Genomic DNA, 22,000 nt, shown 5'->3' with positions numbered 1-22,000 from the left:
TGTGTATTGGAAGGTGTACTGTTTGCAACAATTTATGTTTTGTGTACGTTTTTCAATAAAGTTGTTTAATACTTTTACATGTATGTTTCATGTGAGTGCCTGTAAAGTCCCACAACCAGGGGATATTTTCTTTGGAATTAACTAAGCAACCAACCAACTAAACTAGGCATGCAGTAATTATCCTATTGGATAGTTACTGGATATGCCCAAAGAATTAAGTCAGCTGACTACCTGAATATACTGAATGAGCAGGTTATTCCATCAATGGATGTTTTCTTCCCTGATGGCACGACATATTCCAAGATGACAATGCCAGGATTCATCGGGCTTAAATTGTGAAAGTGTGGTTCAGGGAGCATGAGACATCATTTTCACACATGGATTGGCCACCACAGAGTCCAGAACCTAACCCCATTGAGAATATTTGGGATGTGCTGGAGAAGGCTTTACACAGGGATCCGACTCTCCCGTCATCAATAAAAGATCTTGGTGAAAAATGAATGCAACACTGGACGGAAATAAATCTTATGACATTGCAGAAGCTTATCGAAACAATGCCACAGCGAATGTGTGCTGTAATCTAAGCCAACAAAATATTAGAGTGTGTGACCTTTTTCTTTACTTTACTTACCTCAAAACGAAGCCCTCGTCGTCCCAGCTGGAGGCCGCATCCATCTTCAGCCGTCTTCCTTCCTGGTCTGCAGACTCCGGCTATGCTACTGGCCGGTAGCTGCATGACGTTACTCCCGCGCATGCCCCTGGTCATGGCACAAGGCTCTGAAGAGACAGCCGCCCGAGCACATGCGCCGATGACATCATCGGCTGCATGAAATTTAAATATCCCCTAAACGGTGCAAGTTTTGGAGATATTTACAGAACCTATAGGCAAGCCTTATTAAAGGCTTACCTATAGGTAAAATTTATAAGAGTTTACAACCACTTTAAGGTAAATCTAAAGGAAAATTGTACAAGAAAATTGAACATGTATGGACAGCCTTAGACAAGACAGATGGATCTGGAATGTGGAAAAGCAGGCATTGTATGGAGAGCCAGAAACAAATCTTGAAAACCTGAGAAAATCGAGCAAAGCTGCCACAGAGGACATTGTTAGACTCTGCAGCCATCTATTACCGCCCACTATTTGATTAAAAATGATGACAACTGTAGTCTTTGTTTTCACTGGGAAGATATTATAATATTTGTTTCTTGCATTTTCCAGTAGAAGTGTCTTTTTTTTTTTTTTTCAAGCGATTACAAGTTCAGGGGAAGTATCTGTAAGGTCAGCTGGTGTTGTGGGAAAAAGAAGACGCGTTCTATTAAATTCAGTAGTAAAACGACAGGAGAATGCTCCTCTTATTATCATGGGCATGTGTTTATATTTTACTTTCCTTAATTGGCTATCTTTTATTTACTTTAAATGAACAATTTGGCAAGTTTAGCTCCCTTGATATCAGCGAGGCACAAAGTGTGTTAGAAGTTTGGATTATAAAGTCATACGTCCAAGGCTGCAAATCCAAACATCCCCCAGATACTTGAGAAATAATTGGCTAATGTAAATGAAAATCAGCTCGGTCAAGATACTGCTTCACTCTGTCTCTCAGGAGTGCAATGAGTTAATTTAGGCTGTTTATTTAAATACCTGCGAATATGTGAGATGAACATAATGCTCTGCATTTTTAACATTGCCTTAAAGGATCAGTCCATTCAAAACTGATGCCTCTGTCTGGGATCGGTGTCGGTGGACTGAAACTTCTGAAGGTTTGTAGGGATTGGAGTAAAATTGGAAATTTTTGCTTCAAATAAATTTTGGTGAAAATATCACCAATCTGTGAAATGCGTTGGAAAAAGGAATTAGGGTGGTTTGGGTGACTTTTAAAGGTCTAATGAACTTTAAGTGGATCCTGAGGGTTAGGGAAGTTTCATCAAACTATTTAGGACTTTTAAAGTGTTACTAAACCCATGAGCCTGCATTCACTATATCTGGTCTCCCACAGTACACAGAACATGGAAATGCAATAGTTTTAGTAAATATAAACTGCTAAATACCTTTTCTCATCAGCAGTATATAGCAGTCTTGTGACTTCTATCAGTGTCTGATTAAAGGTTGTAGAAGCAGTTATTATTCTCCTCTGATTGTCCTATAAGGCTGCAGAATCCCTGACCCTATTTCTAGACACTAGAGCTGGGGGTTGTGATATAGGAGTGCTGAAATGTTTCATTATGCTTCAGCAAACACTCTCATAATGCCAGTTATTTAAAGAATAACAATATTTCAGATGACACAGTTTACAACCCAACAATCAGCATGTTATTAAGTAGAATGAAATTATGATTTGACAAAGACCAAAAATGAAAAAAATTAGATGCATATATATTATTTTGAAGATTTATTGTGAACAATTTGCCATCTGTACATTGTAGCATAGGTATGTCTGGGATCTACCTGACTGATATTTTCTTGTACATTCGTGTAACCTTGTTTTATGACAAAGCTCCTATTACAGTCGAAATTGCGGTGTATGAAACTTATCTCTGTGTACTTTGAAAACCACACTCACAAATGCGTTTTGAGGAGTCACATAGCAGACAGGGCATTTATGGCTTGACTTCCCCTAGAAGACTTTAGTCTAATAAAGTTTTAGGACCTTCTGCTAGTGAACTTTTTTTTTTAAATCTTTAGTTTTTTTTTAAGGATAAAAGCAAAGAAGGTTAACAAACAAGGTGTCAAAGGCGCCAGGGTTGGTAATTACAAAGCTTGTACAATCGTACAAATAGTGAACTTTTACAACATTTTGCTAACAGAGTTTGATTTCGGATGATGTGCTTTGTGTCTTGTGTGTTGTATTTGTGTGTGTGTGTGTGGGGGGTATATAAAATGCGTCAGTTCTCTGCCTGACCACTACAGACATAAAATGTAAATCTAAATCTAATTATTTTGTCACCAACTTGTGAATTTTGGAGAAAGGAGGGTTCTACTGGGTTCAATGTGACTCTAATTCTCCCTAGTCAAGTTGGGGTTCATCAGACCTCATTATCATCACAGGTCATCCTGCCTGTGCACATCCACCTAAAGTCAAATATAAGTTCTGTGCTATCTGACTGTTTATACCTGCCTATCTCGATATATCTTGTGTTTCAGCAAGTAGAAGAGAACAGACTTTTCCGAACACAAATGTACAATTAAATAACAAATACTGTACATAGTCCACAGTCTGAAACCAAATTGTAACAAACTCTTCCTTCTTTTGTTTCCAGTATTAAGATTAAACTACAGTGCTTCGGACACATCTGAAAAAAAACGTGTTAAAACTCGACTAAAGAAGTTTATTTCTCGTCGTCCATCACTGAAGACCTTACAGGACAAAGGAATCATTAAAGGTATTTAGCTGGCTGTTCTCAGTTCTGCATAAAAAAAATGCTTCCAGCACTGAACGTATAAAAATGTGGTTTTCTACATAAGTTGTAGCAGCACCAATGACAAAAAAAAAAGAAGAAAAGAAAGAAGAATGAGTTCACAAAAAAGTTGCAGATAATGGAGCTTGGATGTGTAAGACTATAGTGATAGGGCAGGGAGGATTAGTCCCTCTATCCCTGCATTGTGCTACTGGTCCCCAAATCCTCATCACTTTGGCACTCTGGACAGCAGTCACACTCCAATGCGTTCGGTTGTGTACAGGCCCTCCTTGTCTTTACGTACAATGCAGGAGTGTGACTGCTGTCTGGAGTGTCAAAGTGATGAGGCTTCGAGAACTGGTCACACAATGCAGGGGAAGCCTGCTGGAGAAGGACCCCCTTAACGAGCATATAAATATATATATTTTTTTTTTACGTTCAGCTTTAAACTTTTTGAAAATAAATGTACTGGATATATGTTAATGTTGCATATTGCTTGCTCTTACCAAAACTAGGTTAGACTTACAGTTTTTAACTTGTATGATCTTGTTAATGGGGCCTGAAGTCCTTGACTTTTATCTCAGGTCCAGCCAAAACTTTCTGTGAAGAAGGGTTAAATCCTCAGCCAGGTATTTACAGCTAAGTTGTATTGTATCCATCACACTCTTTACAGGATCACCCACAGTTTGTGACGGATGTTGTAGTGAATTGTCGGATGGCGCCATCCTGCACTCACAAGAAACTACTCTGCCTTGAAAAATGGATCCTGCAAGGACCAAAACATTGACTTGTGATTCTATTTGCTTTCTATGAATAAAAGGCAAGAATATCACTCTACCAAGTTGTGCTAGGGAAGATCTTTATTTTCCAGATTTTTACAGATGTCTTCTGACTCTGGTTGTCACCATAGTAGAAAGTGGTGGGAGATCTCCTCACGAGCACACAGATGGCAATAAAACCCTAACAGATGTTCTAACTCTTCCACACTTTACTAAAAAAGAAATTAAAGATTTGCCTGGAGATGGGCTTTCAAGACAAAGCCACACAAATAAGAGCGCCTCAGTGGTCATTAGACAGGTAAGTAGCAGTTAGCCATGTTGTCATCTCTTAGGCAGGACTTTAAAATGGTAGTATTCACTTAAAAACAAAGGGAGAGAAGAATATACTAGTGTTTCCAATGTATCACTGGGCATTAGGTCATGTCTCTAACTGTCTCGACTATACCCTTAAAAAGTTATTAACGTGTACCTTTCTAGGCAAATGAAGGGTCCTCTTTTTGACAGCTCTCTGACCCCTCCCCTTCCCCCATTGCAAATAGCATAAAAAGCCATTTAAAAACAACCCGTTCATCTAAAAGTCATTCTGTTGGCCAATTCCCCTGAAGACGTCATTCTTTGACGAAACGTGAATCATGCAGGGCCTACTCGTGATGGCTTTATGCTTTCTGACTGCAGGAAAACCTGTGTTTTCAGATTGCCTGCTCGGGAAACTGCTCTGTGCATCTTTTAATGCGATATTACTGTGGAAAATATGTAGGTGCACTTCTGTTTTTTAAACATAATGCGCTTTGAGATATTGTTTTCTTGCTTTGGATTACATTGTTGGGAGAGTTTGCAGCAAGGGGATGAGGAGTAACAGAAAGACATCCTGGTTATTTTAAATGCATTGTTGACTATTTACTATGGTTCACACTTACTTGTAAGGAGCCAACCTTATCTTATATCATGGGTGATATCACTGTAGTGATCAGCACTGGATGTAACAACTATCTATTTCTTGAACTGCTTATATTTATTGGATAAGAGCGTCATTCACTTGAACTTGGATATGGGACTATACACCATATATTTTTTTGGATGTTGCACATGAATTACCTATTTTTTAGATTTTTTTAATTCATGAATTGGGACTTATTATTTGTTTATAGGATTTGAATATTGTTTTTTCAACACACTAATTTTATTATGTTGTTGTTTGTTTATAAATTGTAAATTTGCATTTATTTCACATTTTTGCACTTTATATGAATTGAGATTTTTATCATTAAAGCGGTTGTAAACCCCTCCTTGTTGTTTTTACCTACAGGTAAGCCTATGATAAGGCTTACCTTTAGGTAAAATGAATATCTCCTAAACATGCACCGTTTAGGAGATATTCACCGTGCATGTAGTCGCTGACATCATCGGTACATGCGCTCTGAAGGTCCGGCTTACCGTGCCCGAACCGAGGGCTCTCCGGCCACTTACAGTGCCAGAGCCCGCAATCCTGCAAGAAAGGGTGGGAGAAGATGTCAGCCCGGTCACTGCTGAGAGGGCTTTGCTCTAAGGTGAATATTTCATTATGTGCTAGTATGCGATGCATACTAGCACGTTATGCCATTGTCTTGCAGGGTTTTTTTTGGGGTTTTTTTTTTTTGCGGTGTACAAGCGCTTTTAATAATATTAGAGTTTTATGCACATTAAGTATGGTATATTTTCTATTATGTTGTATTAATTTAGCGCCACACTATTTTTAATTATTTCATCTGTCAAGGAAACTTGGAAAATAACAAATATGTTAAAGAGCATCTTTCATTGCAAATGGAAGGTCCACCTTTCTGATTGACCCCTGCCCCACATCACAAATACTATAAAAGCCAAAAATGTTTGTCCAAAATAAATAAAAAATACCCCCCCTCCCCCCACCATTCCAGAAGGCACAGGTGATGTCACCATGCCTTCAAGAAGAGCTTGATATCCCATGAGAATGCACTTTGGCCCATTGCAAGAATGTGTTCCCACAGGATTTTGAGCTCCTGTGTTTGTCAAAATGGCATGGTGACATTCCCCCATGACCTCCAGAAGCATTGGAGGCAGGGGCTGTGGTTTTTGAGACCAACAGTTTGTTTACAATGGTCTTTTATGCTAGTTAAGAAGGGGGGGCAGGGGGCTGTCAAAAAAGCAGATCTTCTGTAAGCCGTGGAAGATCCGCTGTAATTTATTTGTTGCTTTTTTACTTTCCTTCTCAAATTTCAGCAGTTTAGATGCATTTTTGCCTTCAGTACTTAATGATTATTTTATTATGGTTACTATCATTTATTTACAAACACTGCCTGGCTCTCTGGATAAAGTTAAACCATTCCAGAATGTATCTTTTTAAAAGCAAATACCAGTTCCAATGTAAGTAGAGCCGTAGTTTGTATCTGCTTTGAACTTTCCCGATATGCAATTGAACACATAATAGATTTAGGACTCTTTTCATCATCTGTTGTAATATTATTTATTTTACATAGGTTATTACATGTGTTTCCACACATTTGTGAATTTTTTATCTACATCTATGTGCTTTTCCTAATATTTTTATGCACTCAGAGTAGGTATTTACAATGGTGCATATATGTATAAAATGTGTATTTTTATGCATATCAGTCATTTCACTGAATAAATAGGATGAATCTGTATTCACTTTGACTACCCAATCATGTAAAAGGAAATAAAACTAAATAAATAAAAAAAACAGGATTTTTGCTAATATGCGATTGGTTGGTTGAAGTTAACAGCTTTTCTGAAACATCCACTTTGTTAAGTGAGCATTCTTTACATTTAGTAAATCATTACCAAGGATTCAACGCTTGAAGTCATTGTAGCCATATTAGTGCACTTGCGACAGAGACAATTGAGTACTGTCCGTGATACTTTTTTTATTTGCACTAACATACAATTTTTCAGGACAAGCTTTCGGGGTATGTCCCCTTCTTCAAGATCCAAGCAGTATTGATTCACAAAATGTTTAGCAGAATGGTAAAAAAACACAAAATCTCTAAGCCAAAGGAAAAAAAAGAGAAAACCAAACAAACATAAACAAATTTAACTGGCAATGGTAATAAAACTAGCATAGTTAGTGAGATAAGACAGAGGGAGAGCTGAAGACAGGGGGGAAGGTGGGGGGGATAGTCACAGAGGGGGTCGTAAAACTGTGGGATAATGAGTAAGGAAACCCATATCTAAATTTAAGCCGTTATTTTTTGTGTCAAAAAGAAGTATCAATCTTAATTCAAAAGTTTTCCTTTTCTGGATAGTTCTGAAATTCCCTTTAAGAACTAAAACATTGAGGTCTTCTATAGTGTGGTCCGGTTGTGAAAAATGATGTCCTAAAGGTGTGCAGAAACTATCTTCTTTATGTTCCTTGATGGTATGTCTGTGCAAATTCATCCTCGCTTGCAACTTCTGTCCTGTTTCGCCTACATAAGATCCTTTGCTACATCTTTTGCTTTGGATGAGGTAAACAACATTACTGGAGGTGCAGTTGTATGATCCTGTTATATTGAAGGTCCCATTTGTGTGTGTGACACTTTTAGACAGATTGATCTGGTTGCACAGTTTGCAGCGTTTTTTGTGGCAGGGTTTGCTGCCATTATTTGTGACTTCATAATTAGAATCAAGTTTTCTGCTGATTAGTTTATGTCTGAGGTTGGGTGGTTGTCTGAAATCCAGTATTGGAGGTTGTTGGAATATTCCTTTCAGAGTTTCATCTTCTGTTATGATGGGTTGTAAATCTTTGATTATCTTTCTTATCCGTTCTAGTACTGGATTGTATGTGGTGACTAGAGGTACACGGTTATTTGTTTTTTGTTTTTTTTTCTCATTGTATTGGAGAAGATTTTCTCTTTGGGTTTTCAAGGCTGTGTTTATGCTGGTGTTGATGGTTTTGTTTTTGTAACCTTTCTTACGAAAGGAGTTTGCTAGTGTTCTGAGATGTTTATCTCTGTCTTCTGGGTCTGAACATATTCGGTGGTATCTGATGGCCTGGTTGTGTATGATGGCCCGTTTAGTGTGTTGGGGGTGAAAACTGGAACTGTGGAGATAGCTGCATCGGTCAGTCGGTTTCCTGTATATCGAAGTATGAAGCTTGTCATCCTTGATGTATACTATGGTGTCTAGGAAGTTGACATGCCTGTTAGAATAATCCATTTTAAGTTTGATAGATGGGGGAAAGGTGTTGATCAATGAAAAAAATTGTTTGAGATTTTTCTCACCTTCTGTCCATATGATGAAAATATCATCAATATAGCGGTAATATCTGTATGGCTTGTGTTGTATGCTGTTCAGGAATTTGTCCTCCAGATCAGCCATAAATAAGTTTGCATACTGGGGTGCCATTTTACTTCCCATAGCAGTACCCATACACTGGAGATAGATGTAGTTATTGAAAGTGAAGTTGTTGTGTGTGAGAATGAATTCGATGAGCTGTGTAACATCCTCAGCACTGTATTTGAACCAGAAATAACAGTCCTCTCCAAAGGCCTCATGTTCTGCCCAACCACCAAATTGGATAATTTACAGGTATTGTCAGATATGGAGGAATTCTTCAGGAGACTAAGGCTCAAAGAATATTTTCACAGTAATGAAAGTTATCCTAGGACAACAGAAAGTGACAAAAAGAAAAAGAACAGCAACTTCACACCTCCACAAGGATGCAACCCCAACTGGACACCTATATTGACAGCTTCAGACTGCGAGTTACATCCCTGATATCCACCCAGCAAAAGAAAATTTTATACAACCTTTCACCACTGGAGCGAAGAGGTATACACGATTTGCGCAATCATCAGGCCATCACCATTAAACCAGCAGATAAAGGGGGAGCAGTCGTTGTGATGGATACAAACAAATATATATAAGAAGGCCAGATGCAGCTGGCAAATACTACTTACTATAAACAACTGGATTATGATCCAACCCAGGATTTTACTAAGCAATTAAAAGGTCTCATTAAAACTACACCAACCCACCTACATTCAGAACTTATCTGCTATTCTGGATAATCCAGAAATTGGGGACTTCTACATGCTGCCCAAGATTCACAAGCCAGGAAATCCAGGCAGACCCATCATAACAGGTATGGATACACGTACCGAACATATCTCAGGCCTTGTAGAAAATATTTTAAAACCATAAGTCATGAATACTGCGAGTTTCCTTCAAGACACAACTGACTTTCTTAACAAGCTTAACAATATACAACAATTACCACCAAATACACTTCTAGTCACTATGGATGTAGAATCGTTGTATAGTAACATCCCTCACAAGGATGGATTGGCTGCATGTCACAGATTCTCATCATCCTCACCAAACAGCAAATACAGTGCTGAGGATGTTACACAGCTCATCAAATTCATTCTCACACACAACTACTTCACTTTCAATAACGACATCTATCTCCAGTGTATGGGTACTGCTATGGGAAGTAAAATGGCACCCCAGTATGCAAACTTATTTATGGCTGATCTGGAGGACAAATTCCTGAACAGCATACAACACAAGCCATACAGATATTATCGCTATATTGATGATATTTTCATCATAGGGACAGAAGGTGAGGAAAATCTCAAACAATTTTTTTCATTGATCAACACCTTTCACCCATCTATCAAGCTTAAAATTGATTATTCTAACAGGCATGTCAACTTCCTAGACGCCATAGTATACATCAGGGATGACAAGCTTCATACTTTGATATACAGGAAACCGACTGACCGATGCAGCTATCTCCACAGTTCCAGTTTTCACCCCCAACACACTAAACGGGCCATCATACACAGCCAAGCCATCAGATACCACCGAATATGTTCAGACCCAGAAGACAGAGATAAACATCTCAGAACACTAGCAAACTCCTTCCGTAAGAAAGGTTACAAAAACAAAACCATCAACACCAGCATAAACACAGCCTTGATAACCCAAAGAGAACATCTTCTCCAATACAAAGAGAAAAAAACAAATAACAGTGTACCTCTAGTCACCACATACAATCCAGCACTAGAAGGGAAGAGAAAGATTTACAACCCATCATAACAGAAGATGAAACTCTGAAAGGAATATTCCAACAACCTCCAATACTGGCTTTCAGACAACCACCCAACCTCAGACATAAACTAATCAGCAGAAAACTTGATTCTAATTATGAAGTCACAAATAATGGCAGCAAACTCTGCTACAAAAAACGCTGCAAACTGTGCAACCAGATCAATCTGTCTAAAAGTGTCACACACACAAATGGGAACTTCAATATAACAGGATCATACAACTGCACCTCCAGTAATGTTGTGTACCTCATCCAATGCAAAAGATGTAGCAAAGGATCTTATGTAGGCGAAACAGGACAGAAGTTGCAAGCGAGGATGAATTTGCACAGACATACCATCAAGGATCATAAAGAAGATAGTTTCTGCACACCTTTAGGACATCATTTTTCACAACCGGACCACACTACAGAAGACCTCAATGTTTTAGTTCTTAAAGGGAATTTCAGAACTATCCAGAAAAGGAAAACTTTTGAATTAAGATTGATACTTCTTTTTGACACAAAAAATAACGGCTTAAATTTAGATATGGGTTTTCTTACTCATTATCCCACAGTTTTATGACCCCCTCTGTGACTATCCCCCCCACCTTCCCCCCTGTCTTCAGCTCTCCCTCTGTCTTATCTCACTAACTATGCTAGTTTTATTACCATTGCCAGGTAAATTTGTTTAATGTTTGTTTGGTTTTCTCTTTTTTTACCTTTGGCTTAAAGATTTTGTGTTTTTTTACCATTCTGCTAAACATTTTGTGAATCAGTACTGCTTGGATCTTGAAGAAGGGGACATACCCCGAAAGCTTGTCCTGAAAAATTGTATGTTAGTGCAAATAAAAAAAGTATCACGGACAGTACTCAATTGTCTCCATGGATTCAACATAAGGAAGTTTGATTTAGAGAGTTCTATTTATAAAAAAAATTTTGAATGAAAGTCGCAACCATTTGCCTGGCCCTCACAACTTTTTCGACCGTATTTTGTTTAATATGGAGATTTACTATGAATGTCAGTCCCATCTAGTAGCCATATTTTCCCTGAAACACCTCAATCCGAAAAATACCTCAACATTTAGTAAATCCCCCCAAAAATTATTATATATGCATAGAAACACTGACGTTCTCAGCATATACCATGTTGAACTGCTTTTCATTAAAGACTGTGTCTGCTTTCAAACTGTCAACTTAAAATTTACATATTTCTTGATTTCATTCTTCAGGTAGCTTTGTCTTCTTCTTGATTTCATTCTTCAGGTAGCGTTGTCTCCTTCTCGATTTCATTCTTCAGGTAGCTTTCTCTCCTTCTTGATTTCATTCTTTATGTAGCTTTCTCTCCTTCTTGATTTCATTCTTTAGGTAGCTTTGTCTCCTTGATTTAATTCTTTAGGTAGCTTTGTCTCCTTACTTGATTTCATTCTTTAGGTAGCTTTGTCTCCTTCTTTATTTAATTTTTCAGGTAGCTTTGTCTCCTTCTTGATTTAATTCTTCAGGTAGCTTTGTCTCTTAACCAAGCCCCATGGAGCCACCTTTAAATAGTTGCTCCCACACTCAAAGGTGACTCCAGCAGATAAGTCTCCCTGTGTCCACAGAAATAGAGAGACCACGCGCAAGTCGTTCCCCTTTCCCCCTCCTCTCTGGAAATAATTGCACTGCAAGGGTTAATTGCTCCTTTGGTCTAGGGGAGTGGTCTCCAAACTGTGGCCCTTTGCTTACCTTTATCTGGTCCTTGGGTCACTGTTCCTCCCACTGATATGAGAAATAAATTCTTCCAAGATCACCATTCCTCCCACTGACACCAGGCTCTATTTCCTCCATGGACATCAACAATGGGGCACTATTCCTTTCACTGACCCCAATGATGAGGCATAATCTTTCCCACTAATACCAATGATGGGGCATTATTCCTTTCACTGACACCAGGCACTATTCCTTCCGCTGAACCCAATGATGAAGCATACATCCCCCCAATAATACCAATGATGGAGCACTATTCCTCCATCTCCTACTGACCAGGGGTGCTATGTAAATTTTACTCCCACTGACCACCAAGCCTGAGACATGGTCTGGTCCCACTTATGCTGGGGTATTTTCTACTCTTACTGGATACAGTCCGGCCCCCCTAAAGTCTGAAGGATGCCGGATCATGAGTAATATGCTCCTGTATTTACCCAAGGTGCATTTGAGGCCTCCTTGTGTTAGCAAGCCTTCTAGACTAGATATGTTGGAAGTCCTGACCTGCATATTTGTTCTGTAACCTAATATGTAGTAAATCAAGGATGGTCATGACAGTCTCATACTGTACATGCAAATACACACATTTTTATAGAATCTGATGAATTACACAAAAAATCTTTTTTTCTTTAGAGAGTAAAAAAATGCTTAAAGAGTGGATCCTTTGGGTGATCAAGGTACATTGAAAGGATTTTGGCAAACTTTGTAGCAGATTCCTACCTTTTTTGTTGCTATGAAGAAATACCTGTTTGTTTCACCAGACTGGTGGCATACTTTCTTTGAATGGTAGTGACTGGTTCATTATAATCAGCTGTTGCATTCTCTGTGTTCTAATGAGAAAAGCTGCAGTGTCTGCATCACTTTAGATTTGTTTAGGCCTTAGGGAGTATATTACCAAAACTTACATATCTATTGCAAGCGATGCTTAAAATTTGACTTTTAACTTAGTGCCGACTTCTGTGCAAATCAGTGAGCCAATTACACAAGTAGAAAATTACATTTCTGGGGGCCCTCTGTACACAGACTGAGAGTTCCACACTGTGTTGCATTTTACAAAAAATTTCAGCAGCTGCAGATTGAAAAGAAAGGTGATTTTTAATAATGTTAAATTACAAAATGGCTTGTGTAGCAACTCCATATACTACATTAGTATTATTTTTTGTTACTATTTTTTTCCCATGAAAGTGGAGTTCCCCTTTAACCAATTTACGACCGCCCACCGCAGATTTACTGCGGCAGGCAGCCGCTCCTGGGCAAAGTGACGTAGGTATAGGTCGCTCGCTCTCAGGAGGCTAGGGGGCAAGCATGCTCATCAGCGGAGAAGCCAATGCATGTGTCAGGCAGCTCCAATTGCCGCCTGACACCCGCGATTGTTCCCCGCTGAGAGAGAAGAATGTTCAGCTGTTGTAAACACAACTGACCGTTCTTCTCCCTGCAATGATCATAGAGCCCATGTGATCCTTCTATATAGGATCACATGTCTCTATGGTCATTTCAAAAGTCCGCCCCCCCCCCCCACAGTTAGAATCACTCCCCTTGATCACCCATGCGGTTAACCCCTTCCCTGCCAGTGTCATTATTACAGTAACAGTGCATATTTTTAGCACTGATTACTGTAGTAATGTCACTGGTCTCACCAAAAGTGTCAAAAATATCAGTCAGAGGTCCGATCTGTCCATTGTAATGTTGCAGTCCCGCAAAAAATCGCAGATCGCCGCCATTACTAGTAAAAAAAAAAACAATAAAAATGACATAAATCTTTCCCATAGTTAGTAGACACGATAACTTTTGCGCAAACCAAACAAAATACGCCTATTGCGATTATTTTTTACCAAAAATATGTAGCAGAAAACAAATTGGCTTAAAATGTTAAAAAAACTTTGATTTTTAATTTTTCTTTTGAGAATGTCATATAGCAGAATGTAAAAAATATTGTTTTTTTTTTTCAAAATTTTCACTCTTTTTTTTGTTTATAGCGCAAAAAATAAAAATCGCACAGTTGATCAAATACCCCCAAAATAAAGCTCTATTAGTGGGAAAAAAAGGACATCAATTTTATTTGGGTACAGCGTTGCCGAATCGCAAAATAGGGTCTGGTCATTAAGGGGGCAAATCCTTTCCGGTCTTAAAGTGGTTAAGAGTGTACTAAAATTGCCTTGAAGTTTAAGGACACCTTTTTTTATTGTGAACCATTTTAGGATAAAGGAATCATACAAGAGGCTGCAAACAGTTTTATCACTGACAGAAAGTTAGCAATTTATAAGAGAACACCTTTCCCCATAAAGAACACTCTTACTCAGATGTTTTTACTTTATATAGGCCCCCCCCCTTTTTTTTTTTAAACTAGACAGAAATTGTTTACTTTTCCTTTATTTTAAATGTAATGCATATAGTCTTTTATTGTGTGCTATATGGCTGTAGATAATAGGCGAGTTCTGTTTGGGGGCTATTTCGTTTTTTTTTTTTAGGGATCCTATTTAGTTTTTTTTTTTTTCTAATGGAACATGAACTTTAAAATCTAATTTCATGCAATTATTACTAAACTGAAAACGTATTTTATGAATTAAAGAGGATGCTAGCCTAAATGATTTAATTTATTTCTATGTGTGTCTTAACATATGTGCATAAAGCAAATCAAAGTATCTAATATGCTGATGCATTCCTCACATCTGGTTGAACTGGCCAGTGGTCCCTCTTCTTCCTTTCTCAAAACTGACCAAGCAAAGGGCAGAAGCTGACTTGTGCTTACATGGTCAGTTTGCATCCCTGTGCCGGCAGATCAGAGCTACAGAACGTAAAAACCATGTGGGTGCAAGGTGTGCACCTAGATTGAAAGTTAGCAAAAAAATGGCAAGCCTTTGAACAAGTCTTAAACACTGTAAAAGTATGTGCAAAATAATATTCTTTAAGAAAATGGCCATACTAGAGTTCATATCAGCTCAAAGCTCTACCATGAGCCTAAAGGGTTAACACTGGTAGCGTCTTCAACTTCTCCTCTGGAGCAGGATTGGGATATCCTCCTTATTGGAAACATATAAAAGCACAAAGAAAAAGAGAGACAGACAGAAGCTTTTTCTAAGAGACTAAGGCCTCTTACACACGGGGTAGGCTCTGCTGGAGTCCGCCTGCTCAGCGTGGAATCTGCATGCTGATCCCTATCAAGTAGGTGTATGGCTGGTGCAGAGCGGACACAGAGTCTCCCCTATGGACCACCTGTCCATTTACACCTGACTGCCATCTGACCCACCAGACAGATGGGGAACGGATCCCCATCCATTTGTTTTAAGAGGACCGGATTGGATAGGATGTCAGTGGGTGTCAACGGATAACCTTAACCCACCACTCCATAGTGAAGACTGAAGGATGTGATCGGGTCCACCTAACAAATACTGACAGGCGAACGTGATTGGTCCACTCGCACGAAAGGGCCCTAAGTGCAGTAAATTTATTTTAAAAAAGCAATTATGTATTCACAAAGATGTACTCCAAACAGCACATATATTCCAAGCCAGCAGATGGCAGCCTCTCCACAGCCAGGCCAAATATGTCATCCAAACAGCCTCTTGTCCAGGATCAGCAACCAAATGAACTCTGTACAGAATCCAAAGGGTGTGATGACATCACAGGGGGGCTTAGCAACTCGTTTCAGGGCAGTGTTACCCCTTTTTCAAGCCAAAGGGGCAGCACCACCTTGGCCTGGCTGTGCAGAGGCTGCCATCTGCTGGCTTGGAATATACGTGCTGTTTGGAGTACATTTTTGTGAGTGCAAATTTGCTTTTTAATTTCACTAAATGCACTACACTTAGCTGGTGGTGCTTTTGTCTCTCTCTTTCTTTGTGCATTTATACAGAGCTACAGAACACCATACATATGCATGCCATGCCTGTAACTTCTGTAGTCTGTTCAGCTGACACTCCCACCCCCATGCTGTGTAGACTGATGCTTTAGCCAATCACATTCTGCTCTTGTAGCTTCAGACTACCAGAGCCTGGAGTATAGAAGTCATAGAATGCATTAAGGCAGGGGTGTCCACACTACGGCCCTCCAGCTGTTGCGGAACCACACATCCCATGAGGCATTGTAAATCTCTGACATTCACAGACATAACTAGACATGATGGGAATTGTAGTTCCTGAACCGCTGGTTGGCTATAGTTTGGACACCCCTGCATTAACCACTTTAGCCCCGGAAGATTTTGCTGCTCAATGACCTGGCCACTTTTTTCAACTTGGCACTGTGTGATTTTAACTGACAATTGCGCGGTCATGCAGTGCTGTACCCAAACAAAATTTACGTCCTTTTTTTCCCACAAACAGAGCTTTCTTTTGGTGGTAATTGATCATGTCTGCGCTTTATCTTTTTTGCAATATAATAAAAAAACAGCAAAAATTTTGCAAAAAATTTACATTTGTTAATTTGACTGTTTAAAAATATCCTATATATTCAATTTTTTGTCATATACTTAGGCCAAAGCTATTAAGCTACATGTCTTTGACAAAAAAATTCTCAATGAGTGTATTTTTATCCACTTTAAGACCGGAAGATTTTACCCCTTTCCTGACCAGGCCATATTTTGCGATTCGGCACTGCGTTATTTTAACAGACAATTGCAATGCTGTATCCAAACAAAATTTACATCCTTTTTTTACCCACAAATATAGCTTTCTTTTGGGGGTATTTGATCACCTGTGCAATTTGTAATTTTTGCGCAATAAACAAAAAAATTGCGACAATTTTGAAAAATCATTTTGAAAAAAAAAAATAACATTCCCCAAAAAAAAATTTAAAAATCAAAATTTTGTAACATTTTAGGTCAATTTGTTTTCTGCTACATATTTTTGATTAAAAAAATTGCAATAAGCATATTTTGATTGGTTTGCGCAAAAGTTATCATGTTTACTGACTATGGGAAAGATTTATGTCATTTTTATTGTTTTTTTTTTTTTTTTTAACTAGTAATGGCGGTGATCTGCAATTTTTTGCGGGACTGCGACATTGCGGCAGACAGATCGGACCCCTAACTGACATTTTTGACACTTTTGGGGTGACCAGTGACATCACTACAGTAATCAGTGCTAAAAATATGCACTGTTACTGTAATAATGACACTGGCAGGGAAGGAGTTAACACTGTTGGTGATCAAGGGGTTAAATGTATGCCTCATGCTTACTGACGTGTGTTGGGGGTGGGGGTTCTGTGACACAGACAGAGATTGCAGGTTCAGCTGTGATCTCTCCCTGTCTGTCACAGAGAAGATCCGCCTGCTTTGCTTACACAAGCGGGCGGATCTTCTCAAACTTTCCCAGACGATCGGGGAAGAGAGACGCCAATTGCCGCCTCTCCTCCTCCGGCCCGACTCCCGCTGTGTCTAAACACAGCGGGAGCGAGCCTCCGGCGGCGTGCGGCGCTGTCGAGATCACTAAGAGTCCAGTGACGTAGGTTGCTGGACCCAGGGGAGCCAACCTGCCGCAGTAGTATTACTGTGAGCGGTCGGCAAGTGGTTAAGGTAAAACAGCTTCTGCCTTTACAACCACGTTAAGGATTGTTAAGCTTCAATATATAATTTTTTGGGGTTTAAAACTGCTTTAGAAAGCCGTATAAGTCTTAATTTCACCTGAAATTCCCCGGTAGTTCACTGCAGTTTTTAACATTCAACTCAGATACGCATTTAACTTTTAAATAGGAGTAAATATTTACAAAGGAAACTGTTGTGTTTAGAATAGATTTTATGTAAAAGATAAGTAATGTGCAAATATATTGTCCAAGCTAAAAAATGATGGTGTTTTTGTAAGTTTCCTATTGACATTCTGTCTGTTGCTTGATGCATGCTGTACAGATCTCATGTAGATTTATGGTGCAAACCGAAGTTGCTAGTTTTACTCTTTCAGCCAATTCCAGAAAATGCTACGGATGCCCTAAGATATTAAAATGGACCGTTCTGCTGAACTCCGTGTGGACGTTTCATTGGTTTTAAATTGATAGCAGATGAAAGAATAAGGCTTGTGGAACATGGGCATGGGACTTGGATCCTTTTTTCCTGAGTTCTGTGAAATGGTCATTTTGCCTGGGAACTTTTGTTAACTTAATGAATTGTATTTCCTTATATTCCATGTGCATGCATTTAATGATGAGCTATTTTGCTCGGAAGTACCAAAGAATCCAGTTTCCTGAGAAAGTCTGAAGTTTCATCATTGTCCAAACAAAGCCTAGAAACTGAGGTTTAAGCCTAATAAAATGCCTAGGCAACTTTTTTATTAATTGGGGGTGACGGGTACTAAAAGTTCTCAGATTTGGACAGAAAAGTCTAAAGTTACACTCCAAAACTAAAACAAAAAAAAGAAAAATTGTTTTTTTTTTTTAAGCCAGCACAAAAAACAAGCACAAATCATAAAAATAATACATTTTTATTACAAAATGTATTAAAAAAATTAATAAAACAACATGGCTGATAATATAAATGGCCAAATTAGCCCATAATACCCATTATATCATAACCACCTAACACCAAATTTGAATCAAATGCAGGCAAACTTTGACAAATTTGGAATGCATTTAAATTTTGAGTAAATTTTCTTTAGGGGTATGTTGGTTGTCAGTCTGTAATGTAAATGCAGACTGACGTTGGTGTTCCTTTACCTTCTGTCAAACTGAAACACAGACAGCAAAAAAGAAAAGAAAAGAAAACTCCTCTATAAATTCACTTCAAATGTAAACTTCAGGGAGACAACCAAGTACATACAGCAGCAGAAACATACATATGTGAACTTTCTTACTTACTTAAATATGTGTGATTCTGTTCAGCCAATTCTATGATCCAGGCACCCTCGTAAGGATATCTTAGCCAGGTGCTTTAACTTTTGTCTACAACAGTTAACCAATACATCCTAATCACCAACCCATTGCAACCTGCTAATTGAATGATGAAAGAGCATCACCACACTGAGGTCATCCCTGTGCTCACTCTGCTGTCTCCTCCTTTCAGTAGGCTTCCAGTGTAAGATAGACATCACCATAGTGTCTGATTGACTTACAGTGCTGACTCCTCCTTTTTGCAACTTGAATCATTTTTTGCCGTAAGAAAACCACTTGCGTGCCAGCTGCCTGTCATTGGTTCCTAGTGGATTGTACAAAAGGATATACAGTATATTGAATACTCTGTTAAGTGAAACAGGAAGTTGGGCACATAGCCATTCTCTGCTGATCAACAGGACAGGAAGTTCTGGGGAAATCTCTCCAATAGGGACACAGACAGTAAAAAGCCTGGCAGAGGTTTTAACACTATACTCTATCCAAAACATTAAAACAACTTTAAAGCCAAATTCCAGGAATTCATCCACTTCATAAAAAATGAAGACACTATACGTTAAGTCCAAGTAGCTACATGACATATTCTGGGCTCATCTCTAATATTTATATGGCAGATTTATTGCTCTGCCAGGAATTACACACGTCTCTGGGCTGTGAGAGAAGAGAAAAGCACACAGAGCAGCTGTGCCTTCCCCTTCCATATACTGCCCATTCAGAGAAGCCTTTGAATTTTGTGAATGTTTTCACATAATATAAAGGCTTCTGTGAATGGGCAGGAGGAGGGGAGGGGCTGGCTTATCAGCGTTTCTCCTGTTCAAGATGCAGAAGGATTAGCATTGCTCTCCTGGAAATACATTGACAGCTGTCAGATATAAATAGTAGAGCTAAGTCCATTAGGTGTCATGAACCTCACTGGACGTAACTCATAGTGCGCCTTAATTTTTTACAAGAAATTAAGCTTTAAGGCCAACTATTTACATTAACTGTTTCCACATTTTAAAAGCCTTAATGTCTCAGCCCAGTCTGGTTTCCACCCCATTCCTTCTTTTTTGTCTCCCCTCCCCTATTGTTAACTGTGAATATGATGCCACTCATCACTTTAGACGCAATCTTTGAAAACATCAAATCTATTAACCCCTTTGCCTTAAAACTGCGTAAAAAACATTTGACATATTTATAGAAACCAACACAATTAACATTACAATCACCTTCCTACAATTTGTCAAAATATGAGGAAGGCAAGGCATGTGAATGCACTCATTTGAAATTGGTGAGATCTCACCTGATGTACCGATATACTTGAAGACGGGCAACATGTCGACCGAGAGACACCAGCAAGAAATCATCTCACACTAAACTGCAATTCATTATTTAAATGTGATTACACAATTAGCAGGTGGAGACGCAGTCGCATCATACATCCTTCATAGCGGGTGACATGTCATTAAAAATAGCAACAAACAGGAATCGCCAACTTCTCACCTACACCCGCTTTATTGAAAAACATTAATTTAAGAAACATGACAAGAGAGAGCCAGTGATGTGTCTGAGACTTATATTAGATTTAATTAGCATGTATTTCCACATCTTGACATGCAAGCGAGAGGTGTTTATGAATAATTACTATGTTAAGATGCGGAATTAACCAGTTCACTGGCAGAGGCAGGCAGCGAAAAGCAGGTAGAAGTCCTGGAAACATGGCTAACAAGGAAATGATTGTAGTCTTAGTCATTTTATAGTTTTTTTTTTTTTAATTTGCACGCACAAAGCAAGGCTACTTTAACACAAGAAGTAATACAATCACATTCTAAGGGGTGATTTACAATGAGTTTAGCAAAGACAATAGGGGAAAAAACTGGGGATTTTGCTCATAACCACCAATCAGGTTTAAGCTCACGTTTTTTTTTTTTTAAAAAATTCTAATTTGATTGGTCATCATAGGAAGCAGTTGCACTTTTGCTTCAATTTTAATTAGCTTCACTTCTTGTAAATCAGAATCTTTGATATAATGGGGGACAATGTGGGGTGATGAATCAGATGGTAAAGCAAGGAGGAAGTTTGGTGGCAACACCACAAGATCAGTGTTTCCACGGCTGGGGAGACGCTTTATTCTAACATTTACAGACTTTGCTTATAGCGGTCCTAAGAGGTGGCTGGGGACATTTTTGCAGTCATTTAAAACACCAAAATATCAGGGTCTGATCTTCTTCAGACACAACACAAGCAAAACCTAAGCAGCACGCCCTTTGCCATATCGGTCTATTCCCTCTCCTCCATACTTGCATTTAATCATCAAGTGACAAGTCAATTGACAGTAATGATTTCTTTATCAAGTTAATCCGACCCTGAAGAAGCTCTGTATAGCGAAACATGTCGGGCAAGGATTTGAGTGTTGGCCCTATAGGCCTACACTAATATAAGGAAGATCTTACTTGTCAAACAACCTTGAACAGTCACCAATACTTTGTTGGTTATGTATTGATTTTTTGTATGTTGTGTAATGTCAGTGTGACAATTTCTTTGTTTTTTAGACAACAATAAATGAATCTTTTTATACATATGTATGAGTAGTTGTACAATTTTGAGTATGATAACGATAAAGTCCCCTCAAGCCCACACTTTACCAATGTCCATGAGTAGGAATTGGTATAACTAGACAAGGAATCAGACAGGGTAGGGAGGTGGTGAAGAAGCAGACATAAAGGAAAATACATTTTCTACAGCCTGGCCTAGTAGGAAACTGTCACTTTGCCTTGAATGAGTTACAGTGTCCCTTTAAAACTGAACTCCAGGTTACACCGGCTAAATACATATACATAAAGTGATTGTAAACGATCATCTTGTAAAACAACCCATTTAGTTTAACATAGAAATGAATGGCAAAACACTTTTGTATGGATAGAAAAAAAACTCTATAGAAGCTACGCTCCAGCAGTCCAAAGGTCTGTCACATCAAGCCCTAAAGCTCCTTCCAATTTCAGCCTTCAAACTTATTTGCTTGAGCCTTTCACTCCTCTCCTGGTTGTCAGGAGAAATCCGCTACTTAGGAGACCTCTATATTGACAGAATCATATGCTCATTCCAAGAACTGCAGTCCAAGTACTATATTCGTCATCAAGACTTTTACAAATACCTTCAAATATGTCATGCACTCTGAGATATATATTGGTCAGAATCCAACAAAGTTGTGGGAATTCTGAAATTCTACGAACAATCTAGTCCCTCCCAAAAGGGA

General features: G+C 38.7%; 1 protein-coding gene across 1 annotated transcript in view; it reads left to right on the top strand.

Annotated features, from left to right (window-relative positions):
- ARHGAP15 (Rho GTPase activating protein 15) overlaps positions 1 to 22,000 on the top strand; it is a 944,276-nt gene that overhangs the window by 625,186 nt on the left and 297,090 nt on the right. The window contains exon 10 of the mRNA XM_082262169.1: positions 3,256 to 3,378. Coding sequence (XP_082118295.1) covers positions 3,256 to 3,378 — 123 coding nt within the window. The remainder of the gene's footprint in view (positions 1 to 3,255; positions 3,379 to 22,000) is intronic.

Source organism: Pelophylax lessonae, assembly GCF_965119305.1.
Source record: "Pelophylax lessonae genome assembly, chromosome: 6".
In the NCBI taxonomy this organism is placed as follows: Eukaryota; Metazoa; Chordata; class Amphibia; order Anura; family Ranidae; genus Pelophylax; species Pelophylax lessonae.
Note: the sequence above shows the minus strand (reverse complement) of the source record. Positions and strands in the feature narration are given on the sequence as shown.